The 26,198-nt window shown below is 49.4% G+C and overlaps 2 protein-coding genes and 1 pseudogene across 2 annotated transcripts in view; all 3 read right to left on the reverse strand.

Moving 5' to 3' along the window:
- Window positions 1-10,012, reverse strand: part of CACNA1S (calcium voltage-gated channel subunit alpha1 S) — a 50,095-nt gene extending 40,083 nt beyond the window's left edge. Inside the window, exons 1-2 of the mRNA XM_075521743.1 lie at window positions 9,786-10,012; window positions 4,614-4,719 (exon numbers count right to left, since the gene is read on the reverse strand). Coding sequence (XP_075377858.1) covers window positions 4,614-4,719; window positions 9,786-9,946 — 267 coding nt within the window. The 5' untranslated portion in view covers window positions 9,947-10,012. The remainder of the gene's footprint in view (window positions 1-4,613; window positions 4,720-9,785) is intronic.
- A 4,865-nt stretch (window positions 10,013-14,877) lies between these two features.
- On the reverse strand, window positions 14,878-16,303 carry LOC142419194 (lysozyme C-like). The gene is given in 5 exon segments (XM_075521904.1): window positions 14,878-14,938; window positions 15,334-15,400; window positions 15,641-15,701; window positions 15,703-15,806; window positions 16,150-16,303. Coding segments are annotated over 5 exon segments (447 nt in total).
- An 8,728-nt stretch (window positions 16,304-25,031) lies between these two features.
- Window positions 25,032-25,996, reverse strand: LOC142419087 (olfactory receptor 5AP2-like; annotated as a pseudogene).
- Between the last annotated feature and the right edge of the window lie 202 nt (window positions 25,997-26,198).

Here is a 26,198-nt window from a genome sequence, read left to right on the forward strand (position 1 = left end):
GAATTTGGGACAGTTTTTGAATCGTTTGCAGAAAATTTTTAGAGCAGGGGGTTGGACTAGATGATCTCCAGAGGTCCCTCCAGCCTCAGCTGCTCTGTGATGCTGTGATTTTCCTGCCATATCCCCCAGCCACAGCTCCTCCTTTCCCATAAACAAGTGACAGACCTGAGCTTGACAAACCCCAGGGCTGTAGAGACAGGAACCAAAAAAGCAATAAACCTCTCCAGCAGCTATGCAAGCATGGAGGGACCAGGCCCTACAATGAGTTGTTCCCCATTGCATATTGTCATACCAGGTGCCCACATCTGGTCAGGTGTCTGTGGGACACCTTGGTGGCATTCCTGAGGGTTGTCTCTGGACTAGGTGCCCTAGGTCTGTTTGGTTTGAAAAGGCTTTGCTGGGTGCTATCACCTCGACCAGCAAAACCATGGACAGGAGAATGATTTGGACACAGTATGGACAAGGGCTCAGCTGATGCCTGTCAGACCCAGGGTGTGGAGAGTCCAACTAGAGGAAGAAAAACCCAGGGGAGCTGCAGCTAATCTGCCCTTCTCCAGCACTGGGAGCAGATGGTCAGCAAGGTCCCTTCAGAGGAAGCCTTGCTGCAGAGCTGGGGACCATGGGGCATCCTGCTTGATGGAGCAGGCTTTGGAAGCTGCTGTATTTTTACTGGCATTTTGGACAAGTGGTCAGCTCTGCTGGCCAAACTGGAGGGTGAGAGCTGTGCACCAGCAATGGGCAGCAAAAGTCACAGCTGGGATCTGTGCAAAGGGGAGATGAAATCCTCTCACCAGCTCTGTCCACAGGGGAAGGAGCTTGAAAGAAGGCAACCTTGTGATGGCAGGGCTGTATATGAAAAGGCTCCTGGGGTGGCTGAGCACCCACGAGTAGGGCCAGGAAGGGACAGCAACAGGGAGATCAGAGCAGCCTGGCTCAGCTGCCTACCCAAAACCCCAGGTTGAGCCATGGAGGCTGCCAGGCTTGCCAAGCCACAAGCTGGGCAGGGTGCCGGCCCTTGACAGCAGCCCCAGCCCAGAGCGAAGGGGAGGATTGAGGCAGGGGAAGCTCATACAGCTGCATCTTTATGTGCATCCCTCAAGATGCTGGGTAAAAGAACAACAGGAGTTTCTGAAGTCCCATGCACCAAGTCTGTGCATGGAGATGGGTGGGCGTGTAGTCTATTCTCACAGCTATTAGAGGACTCCAGGAGATAAGGGTGACCCCAGGCTCTAGGAAAGCCACATGTACTTCCCTGCAGTGAGTGACCCATGCCAGCCTTGAGGGACAGACACCCGACAGCAGGTACTCACTCTTCAAAACCAGCACTGGACCAGCAGTCTCTGCTCAGGGACTGCTAGACACAAGTCAGCTGCCCAAACACAGCTGTTTTCAGTGCTACTGGAGATGCCCTGGGCTACATGAGACAGTCCTGGGGGTGCCAGATGTTACCACAGGACCCACAAGCAAGTCACACCCCTCCAGAGCAGCAGATGGAGGTCTGGGACACCTGCAACAGCATCAGATGCCCATATTCCTGTAACTGAATTGTGCCTGGGGCTGTGTTCAGGCTTTCAAACACAGGGGTCCCCTGACCCCTGTAACTGAATTGTGCCTGGGGCTGTGTTCAGGCTTTCAAACATAGGGGTTCCCTGACCCCTGTGTTTGAGATACAACTCAATGCAACCCAAAATGGTGGGATATTTGGAAGCATATTCCTTTATATTAAACATCCATTCTACCTAAACATAAAGCCATTATCTGTGATACTAACAGAGTGCCTACACATAGGCCATGACCTGTGTTATTAAGAGTGCCTTCTGTACAGCTTGAGCTCCATCCGCCACTCACCAGGCCCCATGCTCTACCTGATACGTTTACAAAGCACATGGGACTCAGCCCAGCTGCTTTTGGATGCTCTGAAAGAGTGGCCTCCCTCTGAGCAGACACCCTTGGGTCCCATTAGTGGGGAAAAATAGGCATTTTAGTGTGTGCAGCATGTCAACCACCACCCATCAGAACTGCAGGAGGAAACCAACCACCCTAGGAGACACACCCTACTCTAAGTTTGCCTTTATTTCCCCATTGACCATAAACAGAGTCCAGGCAGCCAGCTCACATGCAGACATCTGTATTTTCTTGGATGAATCCCCTTGAGCAACCTGCCTTGCTAAACACATTTCTGAACTTGCTTGCTCCTGGAGCAAGGCTTCTAGTGAAACAGTGCGATTTGAGCTCACTGACAATTTTGGAAACTCAAGTCAAAGTGAAAATAAATGCTGTGAATTTTTGATTGGGTTGAAAAGTCAAAATAATTTCATCAAGGTCGAAGAAAATATTTTGATTTCATTAGAATTAGACAAAATTAGACAAAAACAGCATTACAAAAAAAAATCTTGTGGATTAGAAGAAATCTAATCTAAAAGGAATAATAATGAAATATGTTGAAATTAAACAAATGTATTTCTTCCAGGATAAAGCAAAATGGATTCACAGAAGATTTACAGGTTATTAAATATACTTTTTTCATCCCCCAAAATGAGTTCTGGTTAACAAAGCTTTCATGAGACTAATTCTAAATCTAGTGTAAACTCTGTGTACAAATCTTCCCCGGGTGGTCCTGGAAAGACAGTCACAAGCGTGGCTGCTCTACAGGTTTTCCAGCCTTGCTGGAAGAAAGCGGCAGCAGAGGTCTCCCAGGAGATCCTCCCTTCCCGAGACTTTCCTTGCTGGAGACCCCCAGGTTTAGAGTAGAGTGGCTTTCACTGCATTAAGTGCCTGGGATGCAGGAGGCTTCTCTGAAGGAAGCTCGGGCTGGACTCTCATCAGGAGTGAGCTCTGATGAGAGTGAGCCTCGATCCTGCTTCCACAAACAATGTGGGGCAATGTTCTCACTGCTCTGACTCAGTTTTCCCTCATACTTGAAATTGTTGCCTCCTCAACAATTTCAAGGTCTTTAGATATACGCAACCCTCTCTAGAGAGACAATTTAAAAAGTGACAGGGAGAGATTAAATGCATTGCAGCACCTCTCTGCTGCAGGAAGAAATGCCTCCAACAAGCCTTTGTTGCACTACCTGCGGGCCCCGTGCAGAGCACAGCCCAATACCAGAGGTGAATGGGGTCTGGCTCAGCTCTTAGCTGGGATTGTTCCTACAAAGCCACCAGAACACAATAACAAAGGGACATGCAGAGCAGAGATGAAAGAACAGAGGCCTGGGGCTGCCAGGCTCCTGATGCAGAGGGCTGTTGGCATGGCAACAGGCTGAAAAATCCCCCAATAGGATATAGCATAAGTAATCTAATATACAATAAATATAAATAGACGAAATTTCACTTATAGATTGCATGACTCACTATGTACCTGCCTGCCTCCCATTAATGGGAAAGGCTGTTGGTCCTTCTTGGGTAGCATCAGTCCCTACCCAGGAGCACTGTGAGGTGGGTTGCTGCCCGGTTGTCAGCCCCGTCATGCCACACTGCCACATGCCACTGGGCTTTCTCCAGTTCTGCCCTCGCGGGCGTCCTTGTCTCAGCCAAATCCCAAAACCCCTCCCAGCGGGAAGCCCCCGTCCCCGCTGCCCCCACCTCCTGCTTTCCATGCTCAACCTGCTCCAGTTTTGCTTTGCCTCTTTAATTGCTCAGCTGAGATAACTGCACCTTTCAAATCCTGTTATGCCCTCTTGGCCAGGGAAGAAACCCACCATATTTTGTATCTCAGATTCTTTGACTGCTTTAATATTTTTCCCTGCAGAGTCTCTAAGGAACAGGCAAAAACCTGAGAGGTGCTTTTTTAAGTCACAAGTTGCCAGCAATACCTGCACACAACACACCCCACCCCAACAGTGAGGGGTCCTGAAATTAGCAGAAGAGAACATGTCATTAAAAAAGGGCATATTTAGATGCTTTGGTTCCGTCACCAAACTCAGACTCTCAATGGAAATCAATGTGGATTGAACCATAATGAGGATCTGAAGAGGGGAAAGGGGTAGGAAACTAAAAATAGTGCAAACTATTGATTTGGATCACATCAAAACATCTTATTCCAGGCAAAATGGAATGACTGGGGAAAAAAAAAAAAAGAAATGAAAAGGAGCAACCTCTCTGCTTAACAGAGATGGGGTTTTTTCCCCTCTTAAATAAAAAGTACCAAATTTAAAATACAGTTTTGAAATGAAAGGTCAGAAAATTTTGTTCCAAAACTGCTGAAACAAAACATTTCAGCCCTTCTGGAACAGGATGTTTCCTTTGGAAAGTGTCATGATAAAAAATTGAGGGAATTTATTCTTTTTTTGGCATCAATTCTTCCTTCCTGTTTACTTCACACACCAATCTGCTGCCTTTGATCTCAAACTAGGCGTGGTTTCAGCCTCTCCGAAAACTCATTTTGCAGCAGTTTCTCCACCACTCTGCCTCCCTCTGACTTTGCAGCATCTCTCACTGGACCAACGACGCCTGACTGCACCCCACAGGGCAGCAGCAGATGCCCCCACTACAGGTATTACCATCTTGCACTCATGCCACACTGAGGGACCAGCTCCGCAGAGCCCTGGAAGCCGAGAACCTGGCTGTCCAGCGAGGAGGGTCAGCAGGACAGCAGAAAAGGCTGCTCCTTACCAGGCTGGAGTTGGCAACATTGGTGTCATCCTCAGGCATCGGCAGGTAGATGGCCAGTGCAACACAGTTGGCAAAGATGGTCAGGAGGATGATGATCTCAAAGGGTCTGAGAGGAAGCATTAAGGAGTGGAGACAGGAACAAAAACGCAGGTACAGCCCTGCCCTGTCCTGTTCTGTCTGGGTATGTGTGGGGAAACCCCACTGGCTATGGGGAAACAATCTTCCACTAGGGCAGAGAACCAGAGAGAGCAGTCAGACTTCACCCTCTGCACACCCTCAGTTGCTGCCCATTTCTTGGGTCCCCGGGGAGGGAGGGAATGGGCCAGGATGAGGCGCAGGGCCTGGACACTCAGGGCATGGCTGCCGGAGAGGAGCAGCTTTGGCACAGGACATATGGGGAGGGGGCACAAATTAAGAGGCTGCAGTGGAGGAATAACGACAGGATGGGAGAGCTCGTAGTTTCCCCCTCATTATCCTTCAGTGAATCATCCTGAAGGGTCAGGACCCTCTTGCATAATGTAGGCACTTAAGCAAAGCATCACCCTTTGCAGTATGCTGGCCCTGGCTCCCTCTGTACTCAGCGTTCATGAGGGAGATGCTGCTGAGCAGCAGATCTCAGGTGGGTCGTGTCTCCCTGACTAGAAGGTATCTAGGGGGAAGACAGCTCAGCCAAGGTCTCCTCTAGCAGAATATCCAGCTGCTAACATCCCCAGGTGTCCTACAGCCTCAGTGCCTCAGTGCAGGCAGTGCTTGTGTGACTGTCCCCAGGAGTGCCACGGGCTGCGAGTAACCAGAGTGCTCAGCCTGAGCTCCGTCTCACTCCCTAGAAGGTGGAATTGTGCTATTTGGGCCCTATGACATCTCTGAACAAATGGGGTGACTTGCTATTTCTCCCTGAAGGCCCTAGGACAGGCACTTGATCACTCCCAGGCTCCTGCTGCTGTCACTGCTCTGCTGGGCCACTGAAACCTCATGGTCAAGCTTCAGCTATCATGTTCCTGAAGCTCCAAAAGAGCTCAAACTCTGGCTCCAGGACCTTGCCCACAGCCAGGCTCTCGCCCCACTCTCTGTTCCTCCCAGCATGGTCCAAAGCTGCCACCCTGTGGTACCCTGGGAGTGCAGTAGACATCTGGTCAGAAGAAGACAGCCATCATCTTTTGCTGCCCCTGTGCTGGTCACATCCAGGCCCTGTTGCAGCTCTGAAGTGCTTGTGCCTAGCCACCACACCATACAGCTATGCACATACCTAAAAGCAAAGGGATCTTTTCCACTCATCTACTGGCCTTGTGCTGCCAGAAGACAGCTGGGTACAGCATGACACAAAAACCTACAACAAATGTTTTTGGTCATAATGCTAATCTCAAAGTTTCCTGGCTGATAATGTTTCTTGACAAGTACATCTCGGTTGTCCCTGATCCACTTGCCTTACCTGTACCCCTGGAAGCCACTGAAAGTAAAAGCAGATGCAGGAAATGAAAATGTTGGTCCAGCTGCCCACTGGGCCAGACCCACCTACAGTGTAAATCAACAGTGACATAAATCACTACACTCCCCTCCAGCCCCCTCTTCTCTCCATTGTCCTACCAGCCAACATCCACACTTATGACCACAGCCAGTGTCTACCCCCATAAACTGTTTTGAGAGCTCTCATACCCATCCCCACCTCTAAGTACCAACCTGCCATCATGGGCAAACTGGTAAATCTCATCCAGTGGGTACAGAGGTTCCAGTACAAGACAGGATTTCCCAGCATCCCCATCTCACTTAGGGTAGACCTTCCAAAGAATAGTTCCCAGGAACACGCTCTGTGGGAACACCTACAGCTCAGCCATGCAGACTGATGCCACTACAGAGTCCAGCACAGCCTTCGAGACTCAGTACCCCAGCAGAGAGGCCCTGCAGCCATACTGGCACTACCCTACGCCATGGTTAATCAACTGATTAGCTCAGCTTTCCCGATAATTATGCTGAGGCCTGCCTTGGGCTGCGGTGGCCATACCACTGTCCAATCCATCATCATGGGGCAAGGGGCACCTAGGGAGCATTCTCTCCATATTGGCCTGCTGAACCGGCTCAGTGCTGTCAGTTGTGTCCTGTTCTCATCACAGGTTATTTTGCCTTTTCTGGACCCTTCTGTCCATCAGCTTGATGACACTTTAAAAACTAAAGTCAGCTGGAAAAGCTGTTCCCCTCTGTGTTCCAGGTAATGGGGCAGAGCCCAGAGGTTAGAGGCTTCCCTGCCTGCTCTGACAGGGCGAGATGAACATTGCCAACACTCATCCCAGTCTCCACGTGCCTGCGATGGTGGAGGGGTGCAGGGACCATTCAGCATCATGGAGCAAGTTGGAGAGCACTGTGGAAAGAGGAACAGGAATCATGGCTCAGGTTCTGCCACATTAGCCACTGACATGCAGAAGGGAAAGAGCATTTGCCCATCCCCCTGCTCTGGGAAAACAGTCACATACTTATTTCCTCCTCCTTGAAGGGTGACCTATCTTGTAACTGGAGCTGGAATCAGCTTGCTGCTTGCAAGTCTGTGAGTCTGGCACTGTTATTAGGTAGAAATGCAGTGGGACAGATTGAACCAAAAAAGAGGCATGTCATGTCACTGGACATGGTGTCTCTGCCTCTTGCCACTGAGCCAGAGCCTCAACATCCTCCTCATCTCCTTGTCCAGCAATCTCACTTCTTTCTCTCCAGCAGCCTCCTGTCACACAGCACCCAAGGATCCCAACGTCTGCCTTGCAGCAGGAATTAGGCCCTTAGTGCCTTGCAGCTCTGTGGTCCTCCAGGGTCCCCAGACTCCTCACCCATCTGCCTTGAAGTCCCCCTGGCTGCAAACGAACCTGGAATACCAGGGTGGCACCACAAAGCCAGACGTGTCCCAACAACCATCAACTTGCTGGGCTAGCTGTCGAACATGCAATACCCAGGAATTTGCAGAGTACCCAGATTTCCTTGTGCTAACAAACGTGGTTTTTGAGATGTGAGAAAACTTCATCATAAAAATCCCTCTGCCTCAAGCCAGCCTGACTTTCACCTACCCTAGGCTGAATGCAGTGATACTCCCCACTCTCCAACTGCCTGGAAAAGATCCTGTCCCACTCCTGTGGCTCAGCTTTGTGCTCCAACAGCAGAAGCTATACAACAGAGATGGGCCCAAGGAACAGGAATGTGTACTGCCATACTGAACCCAGATGCCAGGTATCCCCACAGAAAATGGTCACAGCTAATCTCCCTTTGGCAGCTTGCCTGGCCCTGAAGCCCATAACAACCCGCAGGAACTGGAATGACCCTGTCATGCCTTGCAAACCCTGATCCCTGAACAAGGGCAGCCAGGTGCATTTGGGTATAAATACAGCCAGGCGCAAGAGAGGCGCTGGAGAAACCTGATGCCCTGGATCATTTGTCCCGCACAGCTCAGAACCACCTGCACCCTTCCTAGTGGGACACTCACCTCTCCCCTCCACACTCCCCTTCCAGGACACCAATGTGGGAAAGACTCCCACGGTGCTACACACTCTCTCTGGCATGCATTGGCCCAGGAGGAGGAATGTGTTTGAGCATTTTGGAAGATGTAAGTCCTATTTCCAGCTCTTCCCCTGCCACTAGGGCGTATGCACAAGTTTCTTCCATCCTCAGTGCCTATTTAAGACACAGACACAGTTCCCTTCCATGTGCTTGTAGAACAACCCAGTCCTTGTGCCAGAGAAGCAGAAAAGGAGAATTCCCCAATTTTGGCTCTGCTCCTTCTCCTCGAAGGACAGAGAGCCCCTTTGCAGAGAAGGAAGAAGGGCTCAAAATCCATGGCCAGCACAGCACCACCAGAGGTGTGAGCATGTCCTGAGTGCCTGCAAACAGGCACCCTGGGCTTTGAAGAAGATGGCATCTCCGGCAGTGTGGGGGCGTGGTTTTGGTGTCCCCACAGCACTACGTGTCCAGCAACACAACCAGCCTTTCCTAAGGGCAGGGCCTGGCCCTGAAGTCCTTAGGCGACCAAGCCACCTCAAAGAGGAACAAAGCCTGGCCAGGGCTGGGATGATCCTGCCAAGGCCAGGAACATGCAGATAGGTTCAGCCACTGAAATGAGAAAAGTTGGGGTGGAAGAACTGGATTGGCTGGAAACATCCTCAAATTCCATTGCCTTTGCTTGAGCCCAAATGTTTTGCTGAAGCCAAAGTGAAATGTTTCATCTCCCATCCTCTTCCCTTCCATAAAATACAGGTGAACAAGGCAATATCTAATGGCCTAAAATAGTTCCTGGATGGGTGGCAGAAACGTGACATTTTGGTATTTCCAACCTATAATGCCAGAGTGAAAAGATGACCAATCAAAGAGCAATAGCCCAAAACCCACCCATAAATTAAGCCAGAGGCATAGAGAAATACTGAACAGTCCCTCTGAACAGTATCACTCACAAAAGCCTTCACCTGTGACAGAAGTGCCAGAGAGGGATGGGAAAGGGGGGCTGAGAGGACAATGGTGTCAGCAAGGATTTGGGGGATGCTGGCCAGCCCCTACCGCCAGGACAGGGAGCAGCTGCAGGATCAGGCAAGCGGTGACACACACAAAGAGCCATCTGAAGCAGCTCGCCATGATCTCGCTACCCACCCCCAAACCTCTCCCCTGGTGCAGCCTGTTGTCCCCAGCTCCATCCTCAGCTCCCACTCCCCCAGCCTGGACTTCCTCCTCTGCCTGGCCCCATCCCCACCCCGGGATGGGCACTGTGCCCCCTCCTTACATGCCAAATTCTCTCCCCTCCCAGCGGGCTGTCCCCTGTTTCTCCCCAGCACAGCTCCTGCCAGTACAAGACATGTTCACTCCCACAAGTCCCTGGCCACCCAGGCTGTCCCTGCCTGCCCCTGCACCACACTACTGAATGCCCCATGGCCTGACCCGCTTCTCAGCCCCAGCTTCCCCCACAAGCCTGTTCATGGGGGAAGCCCATTCAGTTTGCATAGCCATTGCCTTTGCCAATTCATCCTACCAGGGCTCCCCGAGTGCCTCATTGCCTTTTACAGACCCGATGAGGCAGCCAGAACAGGCTTGAAGTGGGCTGACAGCTCTCCTGCCTGCAGCCCATGGGGTCCTGCTCCCCAGCACCCCTCCCCAGCACCCCTGCTCACTGGCACACACACAGGTGCTCCCAAGCCCACGCAGCCAGAAGGATACTTCCACTCCACAATGCTGATGCATGCCTTCCGCAGCGGGTTTTGCAGGGTTAAGCAGAACAGAGCCCTGGCTGGCCGGGGGGCTGGTGGTGGCACCGGCTTCTTGGACTTCTCCTTCTGTTGCCTCTTCTTCACGTCATCCTGGGGAGAAGCAGGCTCCATGGTGTTTCTCCCCTAGTCGTTTCTTCCCCTCCTGCCCCACGGCCAAGCCTCCCTTCCCCGGGTCCCAGCCAGCTGGCTCTCCTCTGGACAGACTCCTTGCAGAGTCTGTCTCCTCCGTGCACCAGGGGAGGCAGTGGGGGAGTGGGGGCTGGAGCCTGCACTTGCATGTACAAACACACAAAGCATGAGTTTAAATTTAGATCCCGGCCTGGCTCCCGGGTGCTGTCACAGCTCCTGAGGCAGCAAAAGGGCCCCTGCAGCTGTTGCTTCTTTACCCGGCGCATCAGGAGGCAGGCGGGTGCTTCGCATGCCACTGACCCGGGCTGGGGGTGGGAACAGGCTGCCCAGAGCTGGGCACACCGGCTCTGAAAGAAAAGCACCTTTGTCCCAGGTCAGCTCTTTCCCCAGCTCCCCCAGCCTTCCTTGCCCGAATTGGCAAGCTGGGCTGCCTGGGGCAATGCATGCAACCCCATTTGCTGGATCGCATTATTCAGGGTGAGATGGAGAACCCGACTCTGGCCGGTTCCCAAAGAAGGCTACCCCACAAACTGATCTGTCCCCTCTCTCTGCAGGATTTCACCTTCATTTGGTGCAAACTGCTCAGTAAAGCCCTGGACCCTGTGATCCGGGGGCTGTAGGGGCCTCTGGGGCTGGGCCCATCTCATGACAGGGACTTTGACCCCAACCTCAGAGCTCCAGGGAATCATGGCAAGTCCAAAAAGTGCTCTGGCTTGCTTTTCTGGAGGGGCAGAGGAAACCCTTGGCTGGCACTAGTCACCCAAACAACCCCTCACTCAGCCTCACCTCCCCAGTCCTGCTTGCAGGGTATGGAGGATGCCTGGGGATGCAGGGACCCAACAAGCCTAGGCTGGATTGTGTCCTGCTAGTCCAGCTGGGCTTGGGAAAGCCCAACTGGATGAATGGTGTGAACAGTTATGGTAACTCCTGAGCTGGAAGGCAGGCAGAGGGGGAGGTTATCAGCACCTCTTCACAGCAAGGGAAACTGAGGCACCAGGAAGGGTTGATCTTGGGGTTCTCCTGGGGTTTCCTGGACTGAGTCAGCAAAATAATTGTAGTGATCTTATTACTTACAGTTATGTCCCATGGCAAATGGTACCCCTGTCCTACAGGGATGTTACAGTCTAATGTGACTGACCAGCTGTGCCCCAGTCAACTCCACGCATCCCAGGGAGCTGATCTACCCACTGCACCACACTGCCTTGCTCAAAGCTTCCGCTCCTTTGCTTTGCAGGCTCATTCCACTGTGGAGGGAAATACCTCTGCAGCTGTGCAGCAGGCTGTGTCAAGGGCCAGGAGGGCCACAGTGCCGAGGGAACTGACCACTCCCTGCCCAAGACAGGGAGACAGCATGGGAGAGCAACTCCTGCAGCTGCTCCAGCCACTTTTGATGCACTTTGGAGGAGGGGGCCCTCAATTGTAAAGGGGTTAAATTAGTAACCTGCCCCCTCCTACACCACTCCAGCGCATTTTGTGCAAATCAGAGTCAAATAATTCCTGCTGAGGGCTCCAGCCCTGTCTCCATGTGAGGCAGGCCCAAGCGTGTTCCCATTTCTCATTTAGTCCTCGTTCCCCCTAAACCGTGGTGAAAACCAGGAGCTGTATTTCTGCTTCTGCCTCTGTGCAGGAGAACCTGTCCCAGGGACAGCAAGGATGTGGGGCCCATCTAGTGGTGAGCCTGAGAAAAAACATCTGGCCTTTGACTCACCCTGGAGAAGTCTCAGAGGAAGAGGACAGGGCGTGCGAGCTAGGGCTGCGCAGCCTGGTGCAGGCAGGGGCCTGTGGAGAGGACACTCAAGGCCTCTCTGATCTCCTCTATGCCCCTGCTGGCAACCGCTCACCACCTTGCTGTGCTCTGTATTTTGCACAGGGCTGTGCTGGCAACCACCAACCTGATATGGCTTCAACAAAACACACTGCAGCGCTCTGCTTGACGGAGGTGTTCCTACCTGCCCAGCAGGGAAAGAATCCTTCCTCGTGAAACCTCTTCACATCCATCCTCGTCTTCCTCACACACTACGTGGGCCTTTATCATCTCCTGCTCTATCATCACACAAAGACACGGCCTTAGGAAGGGCCCCAAACGCAGTGAGCCCATGCTGGAGGCCTGCCACACCAGGTGGGCTTCTCCTGCTGCTGTGAAGAGCAGGGATGGAAACGCTGCCTGTGCTGCCCGTTCTCCAGCAGTGACCACACCAACGAACACCTCACACCTCCTGGCACACACAGACGTGTGTTCAATGCACCTCCTGAAAGCTTCCCCTTTCCCTAGCCCAGGCACCTCCCTGCTTCGACACCCGGCTCCCGGAGGACTTTGCCCTGCCTGTCCCTCGGGGCTGCCTGAGCCGGACAGACAGACGGCTGCAGGCAGCCTGTCCCGCTCCGGGCCCACCATAGTCTCTCCCTCCCACACGCGCCAGCCAAAGGCCTCGACTACCGCCAGGAACCTTCAGCTGGAGTCCCGGCAGCGGCTCCTCCCGCGCTGTCGGTGCCCGGGGCAGGGAGAACCAGCCTGGGGCCGCCGGCCGGGGCTGCGGGGGTAGGCAGGAGCCGGAGCAAACACCCGCTCCGAGGCGGCCGGACCGCAGCTGCCCCTGGCCTGGGCTCTCCCCTCAGCAGACCCGCCGAGCCCAGCCCAGCCCAGCCCAGCCCAGCCCAGCCCAACCGAGCGGCGCTGCCCGCAGCCGGGCGGCAGCGGGAAGGGGAGGCCGTCCCGAGCTCGGCCGGCCCCGCTCCCGCCCCTTGGCCGGCCCCGCTCCCGCCCCGCTCCCGCCCCGCTCTCGGCCTCGCTCTCGGCATCGCTCTCGGCATCGCGGCCCCGGTGGGAGTTGCTGCGGCGCCGGGTGGACGCATCCCTGGAGAGCCCCCGGCCCGCCCCGGGAGCGGGAGCAGCGCTCCGGGCCACCACTGAGATGGGCTGTCAGCGCTCCCCCGACGCCACGGGCGCAGGTGGCTGCTGGAGGGACCACGGGAATTCGCGAGCTGGCGTGGGGGCAGCTGAGACCCGCACGGGCACACACGCGTGTGTTTGTGTGAGTGAGGGTCTCTGCCAGCATAGAGTGGGATGCGGCCTCGGGGGCTGGTGTGTCCAGGTGCCACCAACTGGGGAGACTGGGTGGGATCCAGGGGCAGCTACCGGCCAGAGGGTCTGACCCAGCTGCTTGGAGGGAGCTGCATTGCACACCTCTGTGTGTGTGTGTACATATGTGTGTGTAAATATATTTTCCCACTCAAGGACTAAGGGACACGTATTCTGATCAGTCAGAGAGGGAACAGGAGGGGGCCACTGGTGCTGTTTGTGTTTTTGTGAGTGCTGAGTGTGTATGTCTTAATCTGTGTGGCCAGTCATATATATATGTGTATTTATGTGTGTATATATACACATATACATGTGTATACAGTGTTGGTGTCTCTGTGTGCGGGAGTGTGTGTGCCTACTGGGAACCCGTGCTGAGCCTTGCTCCTGGTTGGACCTGGCATTATGGAGCTGCAGCAGGATTCAGCAATCCCTAGCAGGGACATGTTTCATTTGCAGAGAGTTTACTTCCACAACCCCGATCTTTTCTTGTTGACTATGTCCCTTGGAGATGCACACATGGTCTTGATTTTTAGGTAGGCAGAAAGCATCCCTTTACCAGGGTTGAACCCACAAGCCAAAACCTCAGATAAGAAGGTTTGTTCAAATCCCCAAATAGATGGAAAGTACCTGCACTGAAGACAATGATGAGGCTTTGACTCAAATTTTTTTGAGTTTTCCCAAAAACCTCATGGACTCCAGCAGTAAAATAGCTCTGCCTTGAGTTACTTAATGAGAGAATGAAGTCTCCTGGGTCATGGGAGGGGAAAGAGCCACCGTCTGCCCCATAGCTGGGAAGAGGGTCTTCTGGCAAGGCTACTTAGAGCATTTTCTTTTATTATTCAGCCATCTAAATAAACATGCCTTTCATAGTTGGTTTATACATTCACATAAGACAAGAGTTAAAGCATCCCTTTATTCCATAAACATAAAAGCAGTCACTGCTCACCAAGCAGCAGAACAAAGCATATAAGTATATGAAGCATATAAGCAAACATGGTTTCAGTATTGTCACCTTCCATTTGTGCACTGTTTCTGGATTCAGCCTTTGGAAAAAGGACTCGTGACCTAAATGGCAAAACATTTCCCTTTCCTAACTGGCTTTCCAGCCCATTATTTCCTCACAGAGATGCTGCCTGCATCTTTCCTAGACTGTGTTTGATCTGATACCTCAAAGGATGATAAGAAAAGCCATATTCAGCCAGGCCAGATGTCCATACCCTATCTCTCACACCAGCCAGGAGCATATGCTTGGATAAATTTAAGGAGCAAGGTCATGTTTCAGCAGTCGTCTCTCTCCGTTAGCCAGCTGTATTATCCACCTCAGTCAGCGACTGTGTCCTAGTTATAAGGCAGCTGCAGTTATGCAAGTCTTATAACTAATACAGCATTCATTAGTTTTTGTATTTTCTACGCTCAGATAAGAAAGAACAAAAGAATGAAAGAAGGTAAGGGAGGGAGGGAAGGAGGATGGGAGGAAGGGAGGCATGAAGGAGAAGAGAGAAAGAGACAAAAAGAGAGAGAAACCATAAACGTTGGTAAGCCCTGTTAGTTAAAATCTAGAGACAGAATTATGCAAGTAAATGGCTGAAACTCCACCTGTAATGCACTTCTGCTAAGCTTTGTTTCTACTAAGCCATCAGCCTTTAAGTTCTCTACTTGCATTGCAGTAGCACAAAGTCCTCATAGTGTTAACAATAGCCAGCACCCTTTCTGCCTTAATAATATGCTGCTTTTAATTCCCCACACCCATCCATTTTCCCTAGCCTCTGCTCCATACACCCTCACTCTTCACCATTGGTGATCCTGAGAAAATAGCTGCTGCTTATGTAGTGATTTAGCAACCCTTGACATAGGAACTCAGGTTTTTGCCCTTGCAATTGTCTCTCCAGACATACCTGGAAAAGAAACACATGATTTAATTTGAGAAGTTAGATAATGATTGAATTGGTTATAAAAAAAAAACTTGGTTAGTCTTTGAGTCTTGGGTGAAGAAAGCTGGGCATGAAAGATATGAATCAATGAAAACTCTGATGAGCTCAATCTAGGGAGCTGGGGGAAGGGGAAGGAAACCAAAGGGAGAGCTCTGGGAGGGGAGGGAAACTTAGGGAGTTAGAGCAGGTGCTGGGAGCCAGGACTCCTCAGTTCTCCCTTCAGCTCTAGGAGAAGGACTGTGCTAAACTTTACCAAATACAGCTTCTCACCCATTTCTCCCCCCTCCCCAGTCAATAGTAGGATTTTCTTTTGTCTCCTCTGCCCAGTCTTCCCCAGTGCCCACTGCAAATATCCTTACGAGGGACTGAGGAAAGCAATCTTCTTGGCACACCGAATATCATCCTCAGTATTATCATCTTGAAATTCTGTAGAGAAGGGAGAAAAAGTCAGTATGGAGGAAAGAAGGGTAGAGGGAGAGCAGGGATAGATGGGCAGAGGGAAAGGTGTTCATCAGGAAGGGTGAGTGGGATACTGAGGAAATGGATGAATAGAAGGACACATGGAGAGAAATGCCCAGAGCAGCTGCTAGGCAGATGTCATGGACAGATCAGGGTACTTTCATAGAGTGGATGAAGAAAGGCTCTTTGTTCTGTCCCACCACTTACTTGAGCAACTGACATGGCAGACATTCTTGGATCCATGGGTCTTGCCATCCTCGCATGAGTAAGATCAACTGGCTGTTGATCTGAAAGATCCCATAGTCCCTGCTCACACCATTGCCATGAAACACTTTAGTGTTGTAACTGCTGTCATGTTTCACCAGGCAGATTCCTGCAGCAGGAAGAGAGAGCCCAGAGGAGGAATATCAAGGTATGCTCAGGGTAAATAAGAGGAAAGAGATGAATAGATCAAGGATGAATGAAGAGCTGGAGAAGTAATTAAACTGGTGATATCGTAAGTCTGAGAAATTGATGGACAAATGCTTGGAAGGATAAAGCTCTGGATAGGTATTTGTTGTGTAAGCAATAGAAGGGGGCAAGGAAGGGGATGAGGAAGAGATGATGAAGTCAAAGGAATGGAGGGATAAAATAGTACTGCTGGAAGATTACAAAGAAGCTGAGAGGAACAAGGGTGGTATAGGCAGAGAGGTGCAATGGGAGCTCATTATACTCACAGTCAGCTACAGTTTTCCCAACAAAGCCCTCAAAGCCATGCTGACGTAGGATCTTCACCAAGTCACATCGGGGGATGACTTTTCCCTGGGTGCCTGGCAGAGCCAGGCCAAGGTAGACAAGAAGGAAGCCAAAGAAGAGCATTGACTTTCTCATAATGCAGTCCACAGCAAGGAAGTGCCAAAGCGACTTGAGCTGTCTGCCTGTCAGGACTGCCTTCAATGCCAGCCTCCTCCCAGGGGGAGGACCAACTGGCTAGCCAAGCATGTCTGGGAAGTGTGGGAGGCCTTTACAGTAACAAGCCTATAAGGAAGTGGGCCAAAAGCCAAAGACAATTCCTGGAGGATGCCAGTACCTATTTCACCAGCCCTGCAAGGCTGGGGCATGGGCATGCCACAGACAATCCAGCAATCCCCAGTTCAGTATTCCAAACGCCAGAAGTCAGGGACAGAGTTGTTCCAAGAAAGAAATTTAGTGATAGCATTGAGATCATGATTGTGGTTGCCATAGGAGTTGAACTGGGATTTACCTATGAGTAAAGGCTGGGAAAACACCAAGAGTCACATTTACAGTAACATAAAAGACTGAGTTTACAATTAAATTATAGTTACCTATGGGTTAGGACCAGCCTTAGGTTTATTCTATTGATGCAATTTAGAATTGTCCTATGATTTGAGGGTAGGGTTGCTATAGGGTTGCATTTTTGGGTAATCGCAAGAACTGAGGTCACCTCAGGTTGCTCTAAATGAGGGTTTGGCTACACATGCATTAATTTTAGGATACCGTAGTTACCAAATCTTGAGGCACTCACCAGCTTGGTGATTGGGGTTATGGACACTTCATGGATCAAAGGCTGTAATTACCTTCTGTGGGTGTCGTGGTTTAACCCCAGTAGGCTGCTAAGTCGCTCGATCTCTCCCCGCCGGTGGGATGAGGGAGAGAATTGGAAGGGTAAAAGTGAGAAAACTTGTGGGTTGAGGTAAAGAGAGTTTAATAGGTAAAGCAAAATCTGTGCTCACAAGCAAAGCAAAATAAAGAATTCATTCACTACTTCCCATCAGCAGGAAGACATTTAGCTACCTCCAGGAAAGCAGGGCTTCATCATATGTAATGATTACTTGGGAAGGCAGATGCCATAACTCCAAACGTCCCCCCTTCCTTCTTCTTCCCCCAGCTTTTATTGCTGAGCATGACATCATATCGTATGGAGTGTCCCTTTGGTCAGGAAGGGACGGACCTAAAGAAGTCCAAAGCTGTCCCAGCTGTGTCCCCTTCCAACTTCTTGTGCACCCCCAGCCTACTTGCTGATGGGGCAGTGTGAGAAGCAGAAAAGGCCTTGACTCTGTGTAAGCACTGCTCAGCAATAACAAAACCATCCCTGTATTATCAACACTATTTTCAGCACAAATCCAAAACACAGCTCCATACTATCAAGAAATTTAACTCTATCCCAGCCAAAACCAGCACAGTGGCTTACTGTTACCCTGGGGCTGGGAGTGATGTTGTCCTAGAGGCTAAGCTAGGATGGATGCTTCTCAAGGGCCACACTTCAAGGTATACTCAGTGGCATTGAGACTGGTAAAAAAGAATTTATGTTTGCATAGTGAGCTTAGGGAAGGGCACACTAGTAGTTTAGAAGGCAGGACTGGGAGCCATTCTGGCCCATGTTTGTTCCCACTGTGTGAAGTAGCAGTTTACAGCCTGGGGTTCTGGCTCTCAGATACCTACTAAATTAGTCATATACAGCTCTTTAAGACATTAGTACTTTGGTTCACACACCATTTGCATCTCCAGTGGCAGACATGTGGACATAGCAAAATGTCAAAGTGCCAGAACACCTCTATTTGCAGATGCCTCAAAAGAAACTGTAATTTTTACTGAAATGTCATACTGCCACTGGTGTCTATTACTAAATGATACATGAGACAATTTCCAAAGTGGCTAGTGACTGTGGATGCCTCATTCTGGAGGTGTCTTCTTTCCTAATTTTTTATGCAGCACTACTTACTGAAAAGGGCTAAATGTGTCGATCTGAAAATCAATCCCCTTTCAGTTTCTTCATGAAAAAACCAATACCTCTGGCCAAGCTTAACCTAGAGACATGCATCTGTCAAAAGCAACTGTCACAGGGTGCAGGACACATTCTCATCATGATAAAACAGCTTCCTCCTATGCATAATTGCATTGCCTATTTGCTTCCTTTTTTGAAGAGAATCCTAGTCCTACAGATGTTCCTGGTAAATGTGGAGGGGAAGAGGACAAATCTTCTAGCTGACTGGGGATGGCCTTCCAGGTCAGTTCCTGACTTGTACTGGTCCATGGCTCATCTGAACCTAAAGAAGTCTAAAGATAGCACAGAGAGAAGGAAACTACCAAAAGATGAGACTGTGCATCCCAGAGCACCTCCCTTGCAGACAGGAAGGTGCCAAGACAGTGTCAGATAAGAATTTATTTAGGTACTGGGAATTCAGTTGTGCTGGGGAATGAGTGTACAAGAATTAACATGATTATTAGGATAATTGTGACAGAACATCTCCTTCATATGAGCAGGTGCGAAACGCTGATTGTGTTTATGTCCCCAGCAGAGGCTGAGAAGCAAGGATAATGCATTAGAGAGTTTGGCAGGTTACAATTCTGTTTATTGCTGCATGTGAGAAGGTGATGAGAAAGTACAGTTCCAACTGTCTTCACATCCTGAGCTTTTGACCACCAAGGCAGGGACCCAAAGATTCCATTGCAGTAACTTATATGGGACCCCGTGCCATTTGCACTGAAAAGCAAACTTTCCATTGGGCTGGAGATATGGAGAGAGCCAGGGTAGAATTCAGTTAGCAAAATGCATGTGTCTAGTGTCTTTTGAGATGTCCCAGGTATCTGAAAGTAGCCTCCACTCACTGATTCAGACATACGTAGGTTTCCTGTAAGTACTGTTTCATATCTGACAGATCCACACAGATGTTTCAGATATCCTGAGCTGTCTCAAATGGCACTAGATGTCAATATGTAGGCAATGAACCTTCCCTAGATGTCCTGCTTCCAAGGCCCTGTCAATCTAATCTCTAAGATCCCATTTCTGCTACAGGCCTGGGAAATCCAATGTTTAGTTCTCCCTGCTTGTGGTGGGTTAGCCTTGGCTAATGGCCAAACTCTTACCCAGCTGCTCACTCACTGACCTTCTCAGTGGAATGGGGGAGACAATAGGAAGAGTGGGAACAAGAAAGCTTGTGGGTTGAGATACAGACAGGGAGGTTGCTTACCAGTCATAGTTGCGGGCAGAACAGACAACTAGGGGAAAATTAGCTTTATTTATTTATTTCTTCTGCCCTTTCCCAGACTCAACTTCATTCCTTCACTGCCAATACCTCTACTCCCCCTGAGCAACACAGGAGGGATGGAGGGATTACACTTGGTACATAGCAGTTCCTCTCTGCTGCTCCTTCCTCCTCACACCTTTCCTCTGCTCTGGCATGGGTTGTATTTGGGCTGCAAGAGTATCTGCTCCACCATGAGGCACCTCCTCCTCCTCTTTCTTCTCTGACCTTGGTGTTTCCCCTGTTTTTTCTCAGTCTTTTTTTTCTGTCTCCTCCTCTCCCTGTGTGGCATTTTCTGCCTTTTCTCAAATATGTTATCACAGAGATGCCACCAGCTTTGCTGACAGGCTCAGCTTTGTCCAGCCCATTACTTTGGGTCCATTTTGGAGCTGGCTAGAACCAGCTGTCCCCAACACAGGGGCAGCCCCTGGCCTCTTCTCACAGAGAACTGCCTGCAGCCCCTCCTGCCAACACCTCGTCATGTAAATCCAATACCCTGCTTAATCCAACAAACTCAAGTGCTCTCACGAGGGGTGATAATACCCACTTGCTTCTGTAATATATTCCATTCCCCTCATGCTATGAGGAACAGAAACCTCCCTCACATTTAATTATTTCTGAAAATAATATTAGCAGAATCATTGCCATTGGAAAGGACCCCTGAAGATCTTCTCATGTAATCTGTTCTAAGTATTGCTACCTTCAAAATGAGACCAGGTGGTTCAGCAACTTGTCTGGTGAAGGCTTGAAAATCTCTGAGGATGAAGACTGCATGTCCTTCCTGAGCCCATTTCAGGGCTGCAATATTCTTGAAGAGAAGGATTTTTTCATTATGTTCTGTTGTGATTTCTCCATTTGCAGCTTGTGCCTGTTCTCTCTTGGCCTTTCACTGTGCCCCTCTGAGAAGAGTCTGACTCCATCTTCTCTGCCACCACACTTCAGGATTTCAAAATCTGCTATTGGATTCTCTCTTCAACATCTCCAGGCTAAATAATGCAGTTATTGGCCAGTTGGAGGCCAGTAACTAGTGGTGTACCCGAAGGGTCAATACTGTGTCCAGTCCTGTTCAGCATCTCCATTAATGATCTGGACGATGGGGCATAGTGTACCCTGTGTTTACAGTCCCCCACTACATTATTGCCGCTAAATTGGAGAGAAATGGGTTTGATGGATGGACTGTTAGATGGATAAAGAACTGGATGGATGGCCACGTCCAAAGAGTTACAGTCAATGGCTCAATGTCCAAGTGGAAACCAGTAATGCACAGTGTCCCTCAAGGGTCCATACTGGGACCAATACTGTTAAATATCTTCATCAATGACATGGATAGTGGGATCGAGTGCACCCTCAGCAAGTTTGTGGATAATAGCAAGCTGAGTGGTGCAGTACATACACTTGAGGGAAGGGATGCCATCCAGAGAGACCTGGACAGGCTGGAGGAATGGGCCCATGCAAATTCAACAAGGCCAACTGCAAGGTCCTGGACCTGGGCTGGGGCAATCCCCACTATCAGAACAGACTGAGGGATGGATGGATTGAGAGCAGCCTGGCAGAGGAGGACTTGGGGGTACTGGTGAGTTAAAAATTGGACATGAGCCAGCAGTGTGCGCTTGCAGCCCAGAAAACCAATCATATCCAGGGCTGCATCAAAAGAAGTGTGGCCAGCAGGTTGAGGGAGGTGATTCTCCCATTCTAGTCTGCTCTGGTGAGACCCCACCTGGAGCACTGCATCCAGCTCTAGAGTCCCCAGTGCAAGAAAGACATGGGCCTGTTAGAGCGGGTCCAGAGGAGGCCACAGAAATTATCTGAGGGCTGGAACACCTCTACTGTGAAGAAAGGCTGAGAGAGTTGAGGTTGTTCAGCCTGGAGAAGAGAAGGCTCTGAGGACACCTTACTGCAGCTTTTCAACACATAAAGGGAGCTTATAAGAAAGACAAAGAGAGACTTTTTACCAAGGCCTGTAGTGACAAGCCAAGGGGCGAGGGTTTTAAACTGACAGAAGGTGGGTTTAGATTGGACATAAGGAAGGAATGTTGTATGATGAGGGTGGTGAGACACTGGAACAGGTTGTCCAGAGAAGTTGTGGATGCCCCATCCCTGGAAGTGTTCAAGGTCAGGTTGGATGGAGCTTGGAGCAACCTGATCTAGTGAAAGATGTCCTTGCCCACAGTGGAGGGGGGGGTCGGACTAGATGGTCTTTAAAGGTCCCTTCCAACCCAAACCATTCTATGATTCTACCCTCAGCACGTTTGCTGATGACACAAAACTGTGAGGAATGGCTGATATGCCAGAGGGATGTGCTAGCATCCAGAGGGACCTCGACAGGCTGGGGAAATGGGCTGAGAGGAACCTCATGAAGTTCAACAAGGGGAAGTGCAAAGTCCTGCACCTGGACAGGAACAACCCCTTCTACCAGTATATGCTGGGGGCTGGAGAGTGTCTTTTGCAGAAAAGGACCTGGCATACACCAGGTTGAACATGAGCCAGCAATGTGCCCTGGCTGCAAAGAAGGCTAATGGCATCCTGGGCTGCATAAGGAGGACTGTTGCCAGCAGGCTGAGGGAGGTGATCCTTCCCCTCTGCTCAGCACTGGTGAGGCCACACCTAGAGTGTTATGCCCAGTTCTGGGCTCTCCAGTACAAGAGAGATATGGATGTACTGGAGAGGAGCCAGTGAAGGGCCCCAAAGATGATGATAGGACTGGAGCATCTCTCCTGTGAGGAAAGGCTGAGAGAGCTGGGACTGTTTTATCTGCAGAAGAGACAGCATAAAGGAATTAACTGCACACCCCGGTAATGAGTGAAACAGAGAGCCATCATAATTGCTCTCACGGTGACTGCCCTCTGCTGGCCAATCAGGTTGCTGCAACAAGAGTGACATCACAGTACCTCAGCTTTGTCTGTCTTTACTTGCCGGTGCCTCTGCCTTCCCCTGAACTGTCATCTCTGCTACAGGGTCTTTGTGATTCACACATGATGACCTTAAAAATCTACCTGGCCAGGGTGCGACAAATGAAGTGACTTCACAATCAACATCCCAGACATTGTCTTGCACTTTTAATAGCAAATGTGCAGCTTGAAGAGAGGAAAAGGGCAATCAAGTTTTGTGAAACACCCACCCTGTGTGATGGGAAAAGACTGCATGTACAAACTGGAGTCAGTCAGTGGAGGGACGGTGACACAGCCAGAAGTCTTCTCCTACTAGAGATATCAGTTCAGATAATGCAGACAGATAACTAGGGCCTGGCTTGAAGTTTAGCTGACTAAAAAGAACATGAGAAATTACTAGACTGCTGGAGGTCATTGGTTCAACCTCTCACCCAAAATAGGATTAATTTAGAGCAGGTTGCTCAGAGCCATGGTCTAGCCAAGATTTGACTAGCTCCAGCAATAGAGATTTCACAACCCCTCTGGGCCTGTTCCACTGTTGGAACACCCTTGTGTTAAAAACATTTTGCTTATACCTGATGTGAATTTCTCCTCCTCCAGCTTGTGCCTGTTGCCTCTTGTCCTATCACTGTACACCTCTAAGAATCTGACTTGATCTTGTCTATACCCTTCTAGTGAGCAGCTGTAGGTAGCAATAAAATCTGTAGAGCCTTCTCTAGGCTTGAATGAAGCCGTTCGTCTCAATTTCTCCTAGTACATCGTGCACTCCCAGACCTAATCATTTTGGACTTGCTCCAGCATGTCCCTACTGGGGAGACCAAAAGCCAGATACTATGCTCCAGATGCAGTCTCATAGGGGCCCTTAGACAGACCTCCATATTTTAACTGCAATATTAGGTTAAATTAAAGAAAATTAAATTAAATTAAAATTTGTCTGGCACATAGTTAATCCTTCCCTTGGTGCTTTCAGCCTTACTGCTCTACTTGAAGACTGAGGTTCAGCCTTCAGCCACTGATGGAGATGAAAAGAGCAGAGTTCTACCTAAACCCAATAGCATGAGCTGTTTACTGCTGCTGTTCCCTCTTCATTGAATAGCCTCCGAAATTCTGAAAAAGGACCTGGCCAGTTCTTTAGGTTATTTTTGTATATGAAATTTCAAGCGTTCATTTTCACATTGCTTTAACTGTTTTTACTGGATAGAAAAGCATGTATTTCAAAGTGAGGAGATCAGCCAGAGGTGGCTCATGAAGATGTTGCTCAATATGGACAGCAAGATATATTTTTCTCAGAGAATAGCCTAATACTTATTTAATTGGAGAAGCATTTAAGGATTTATAAAGATATCTTCTTGCCAGAAACACTGACAGCTACGACACTGATCTTCACAACAGACTGAAGGCCATGAGTGATTCATATTTCCTGCTCTTTTGAGTGTCTCCCTCAAAGAAACCAGAAAATAGTTTGAGATTCTGTGTTCCCTTTTCCTTCCTGTTGTTTTTGTTAACATCTTGCTGTGTGTTGGAATGAGAAGGAACACCACTGGGTAACACTCGTTACCTGTTGGTTACAAAGACTGGATAATTGACCATATTCAGAGGCACTGTCAGCTCTTTTCAGTTTTTCCTGGCATCCCAAGAACCTCCTGTGTTCCCCTGGCAGTTCTTGCCCCAACTAGGAACTCCTCAGATGAACTGTTCCCCCTCTGCTCTTGAGACACTGTCCCTTTCCACCCATTGTGTAGAAGAGCTCTCAATGCAGCCCCAGTAGTGATCCAGAAACTTCCAATATTTCTTTTATGCCACCATTGCTCAGTCTGCCCACATATACTTTACTTTTCTGCACTTGCATATGTCTCACTACACAACAATGTCACACACTAGATGAACTTTCTACTCCCTACTCCTTCCTGTCCCTTGGGACTGGGCATGGGTACATGAGAAGACAGTGGGACTGAGAGGAATCCTGGTAACTTGCCTTGGAAAAAGCTTTCTAAAGGAAAGCTTAAATCACCATTCCAGATTTTGGCCAAGTACGTAAGGTAAGGAGATGGCCCTGTTAACAGATTTTCAAGAGCATAAACTAAACTGCAAACACTGGAAGTCTAGGAATGGGGAAAAGCCACTGGTTCTTCAGAACTGCAGGGAATTGTGCCAACCATAGAATTTCTCCACCCTGATAGCTGGACACAACTGGATGAACTTGACCGACTGGAGTTTCTCACAAAGATCCTGGAGAAAAGCAAGAGAGGGAGTCATGCAGTGAGAGCCACCATAGGAAGGAGAAGGATTTTAGGGAGAGATCAAAGGAGTGCCAGGAAGAAGGGCAATACAATAAATCAGCTGGATAAGACTAGTTCCTAGAGAACTGTACAACTCTTTAAGTTTTGTCTGTATCCTTCAGATAACTCCCTCAATCTGAAAGGGTAGAGTATACCAAACCCTTAGAGAGATGTGCAGGTCTCCAATTAAAGAGGGCTAGGCACAGGTAGATAGGTCTTAAACCCAGAATTGTCTAGAAGTTAGGTTTAGCACAATTAAACTGTTGGAAAGAAAGAGGCTTCTTTAGGCCCTTTTCTGGAAACAATTCACATAAATAATTAATTCAAAGATGTTAGAATTATAACACATCAAATTTGATGCAATCAAACCTGTATGCTGCTGAAAAGCCCTACCCAACATTTCAATTCAGAGAGAAGAAAAATTCCTTTGTACAGTCATCCTGAAGGCCTCTTTCACCTCCTTGTTCCTCAGGCTGTAGATCAAGGGATTCAGAACAGGGTTTGCCAAGGCATAGAAAACAGAGATGATCTTGTCCTGATTGACAGAAGATTTTGAACTAAGCTGCAGATACATGAAAGAAACTGTTCCATAGAAGACCATGACAGCTATTAAGTGGGAGGCACAGGTGGAAAAGGCTTTGTGCCTGCCCTTGGAAGACTGGATCTTTAGGATGGCAGAATTATAATACAGAATTATAATTATAATTATAATACAAGCGTAGGACACGAGAATTATCAAGATGGTAGACATTGCCACCACTGTACTGCAGGTGAAATGAATAATGTCAATGACAAGGGTGTTGGAGCAGGACAGCTTCAGAACTGGAGGAGCATCACAGAAGAAATGATTGATGATGTTGGAGTAGCAAAAGGACAGGTGAAATACAACTAAGTCTGAATGATGGCATTTATGCAGCTCACAGTGTATAAGCCAAGCACCAGGAGCACACAGAATTGCATGCACATGATGTTTGTGTAAAGCAGTGGGTTGCAGATGACCATAAACCTATCATATGCCATCCCTGCCAGCAGCTAACATTCACAGGAAACAGCAGTGCAAAACAAGAAAAACTGCATGGCACAGCCAATGAATGTGATTGCTTTGGTCTCTGCTGTTGAAGTCATCAGTGCTGTTGATGTGATGATGGTTGACTAAATCACATCTAAAAAGGCCAGGTTGCTAATGAAAAAATACATGGGAGTGTGTAGATGGTGGTCAGTCTGGATTAACAGGATCATCCCTATGTTCCCCACCAGGGTCATCAGGAAGAGCCACAGAAACAGCACAAAGAGGATGGCCTGCAGGTTAGGACTAGTTGTGAATCCCAACAGGATAAATTCAGTCATCATGGTTTGATTTCCATCTGCCATGGAGCTCAGATGCACTCTCCTCTCCAGATGAGAAAGATCATGTCACACTGGAAGAGGAGTCAGAAAAAAATGTGACTATCAGTACTTTGGTATAAGTTTGGCCACCTCTTGAAGGCAGTCTAAACTCCAGGTCACGTTTGTTACCACAGTCTTCCTTCATGACCTTGTGGATCAGAAGCTTTCTCCAGTGTATCTATACATA

The sequence above is a fragment of the Mycteria americana genome, chromosome 20 (assembly GCF_035582795.1).
Source record: "Mycteria americana isolate JAX WOST 10 ecotype Jacksonville Zoo and Gardens chromosome 20, USCA_MyAme_1.0, whole genome shotgun sequence".
NCBI lineage: Eukaryota > Metazoa > Chordata > Aves > Ciconiiformes > Ciconiidae > Mycteria > Mycteria americana.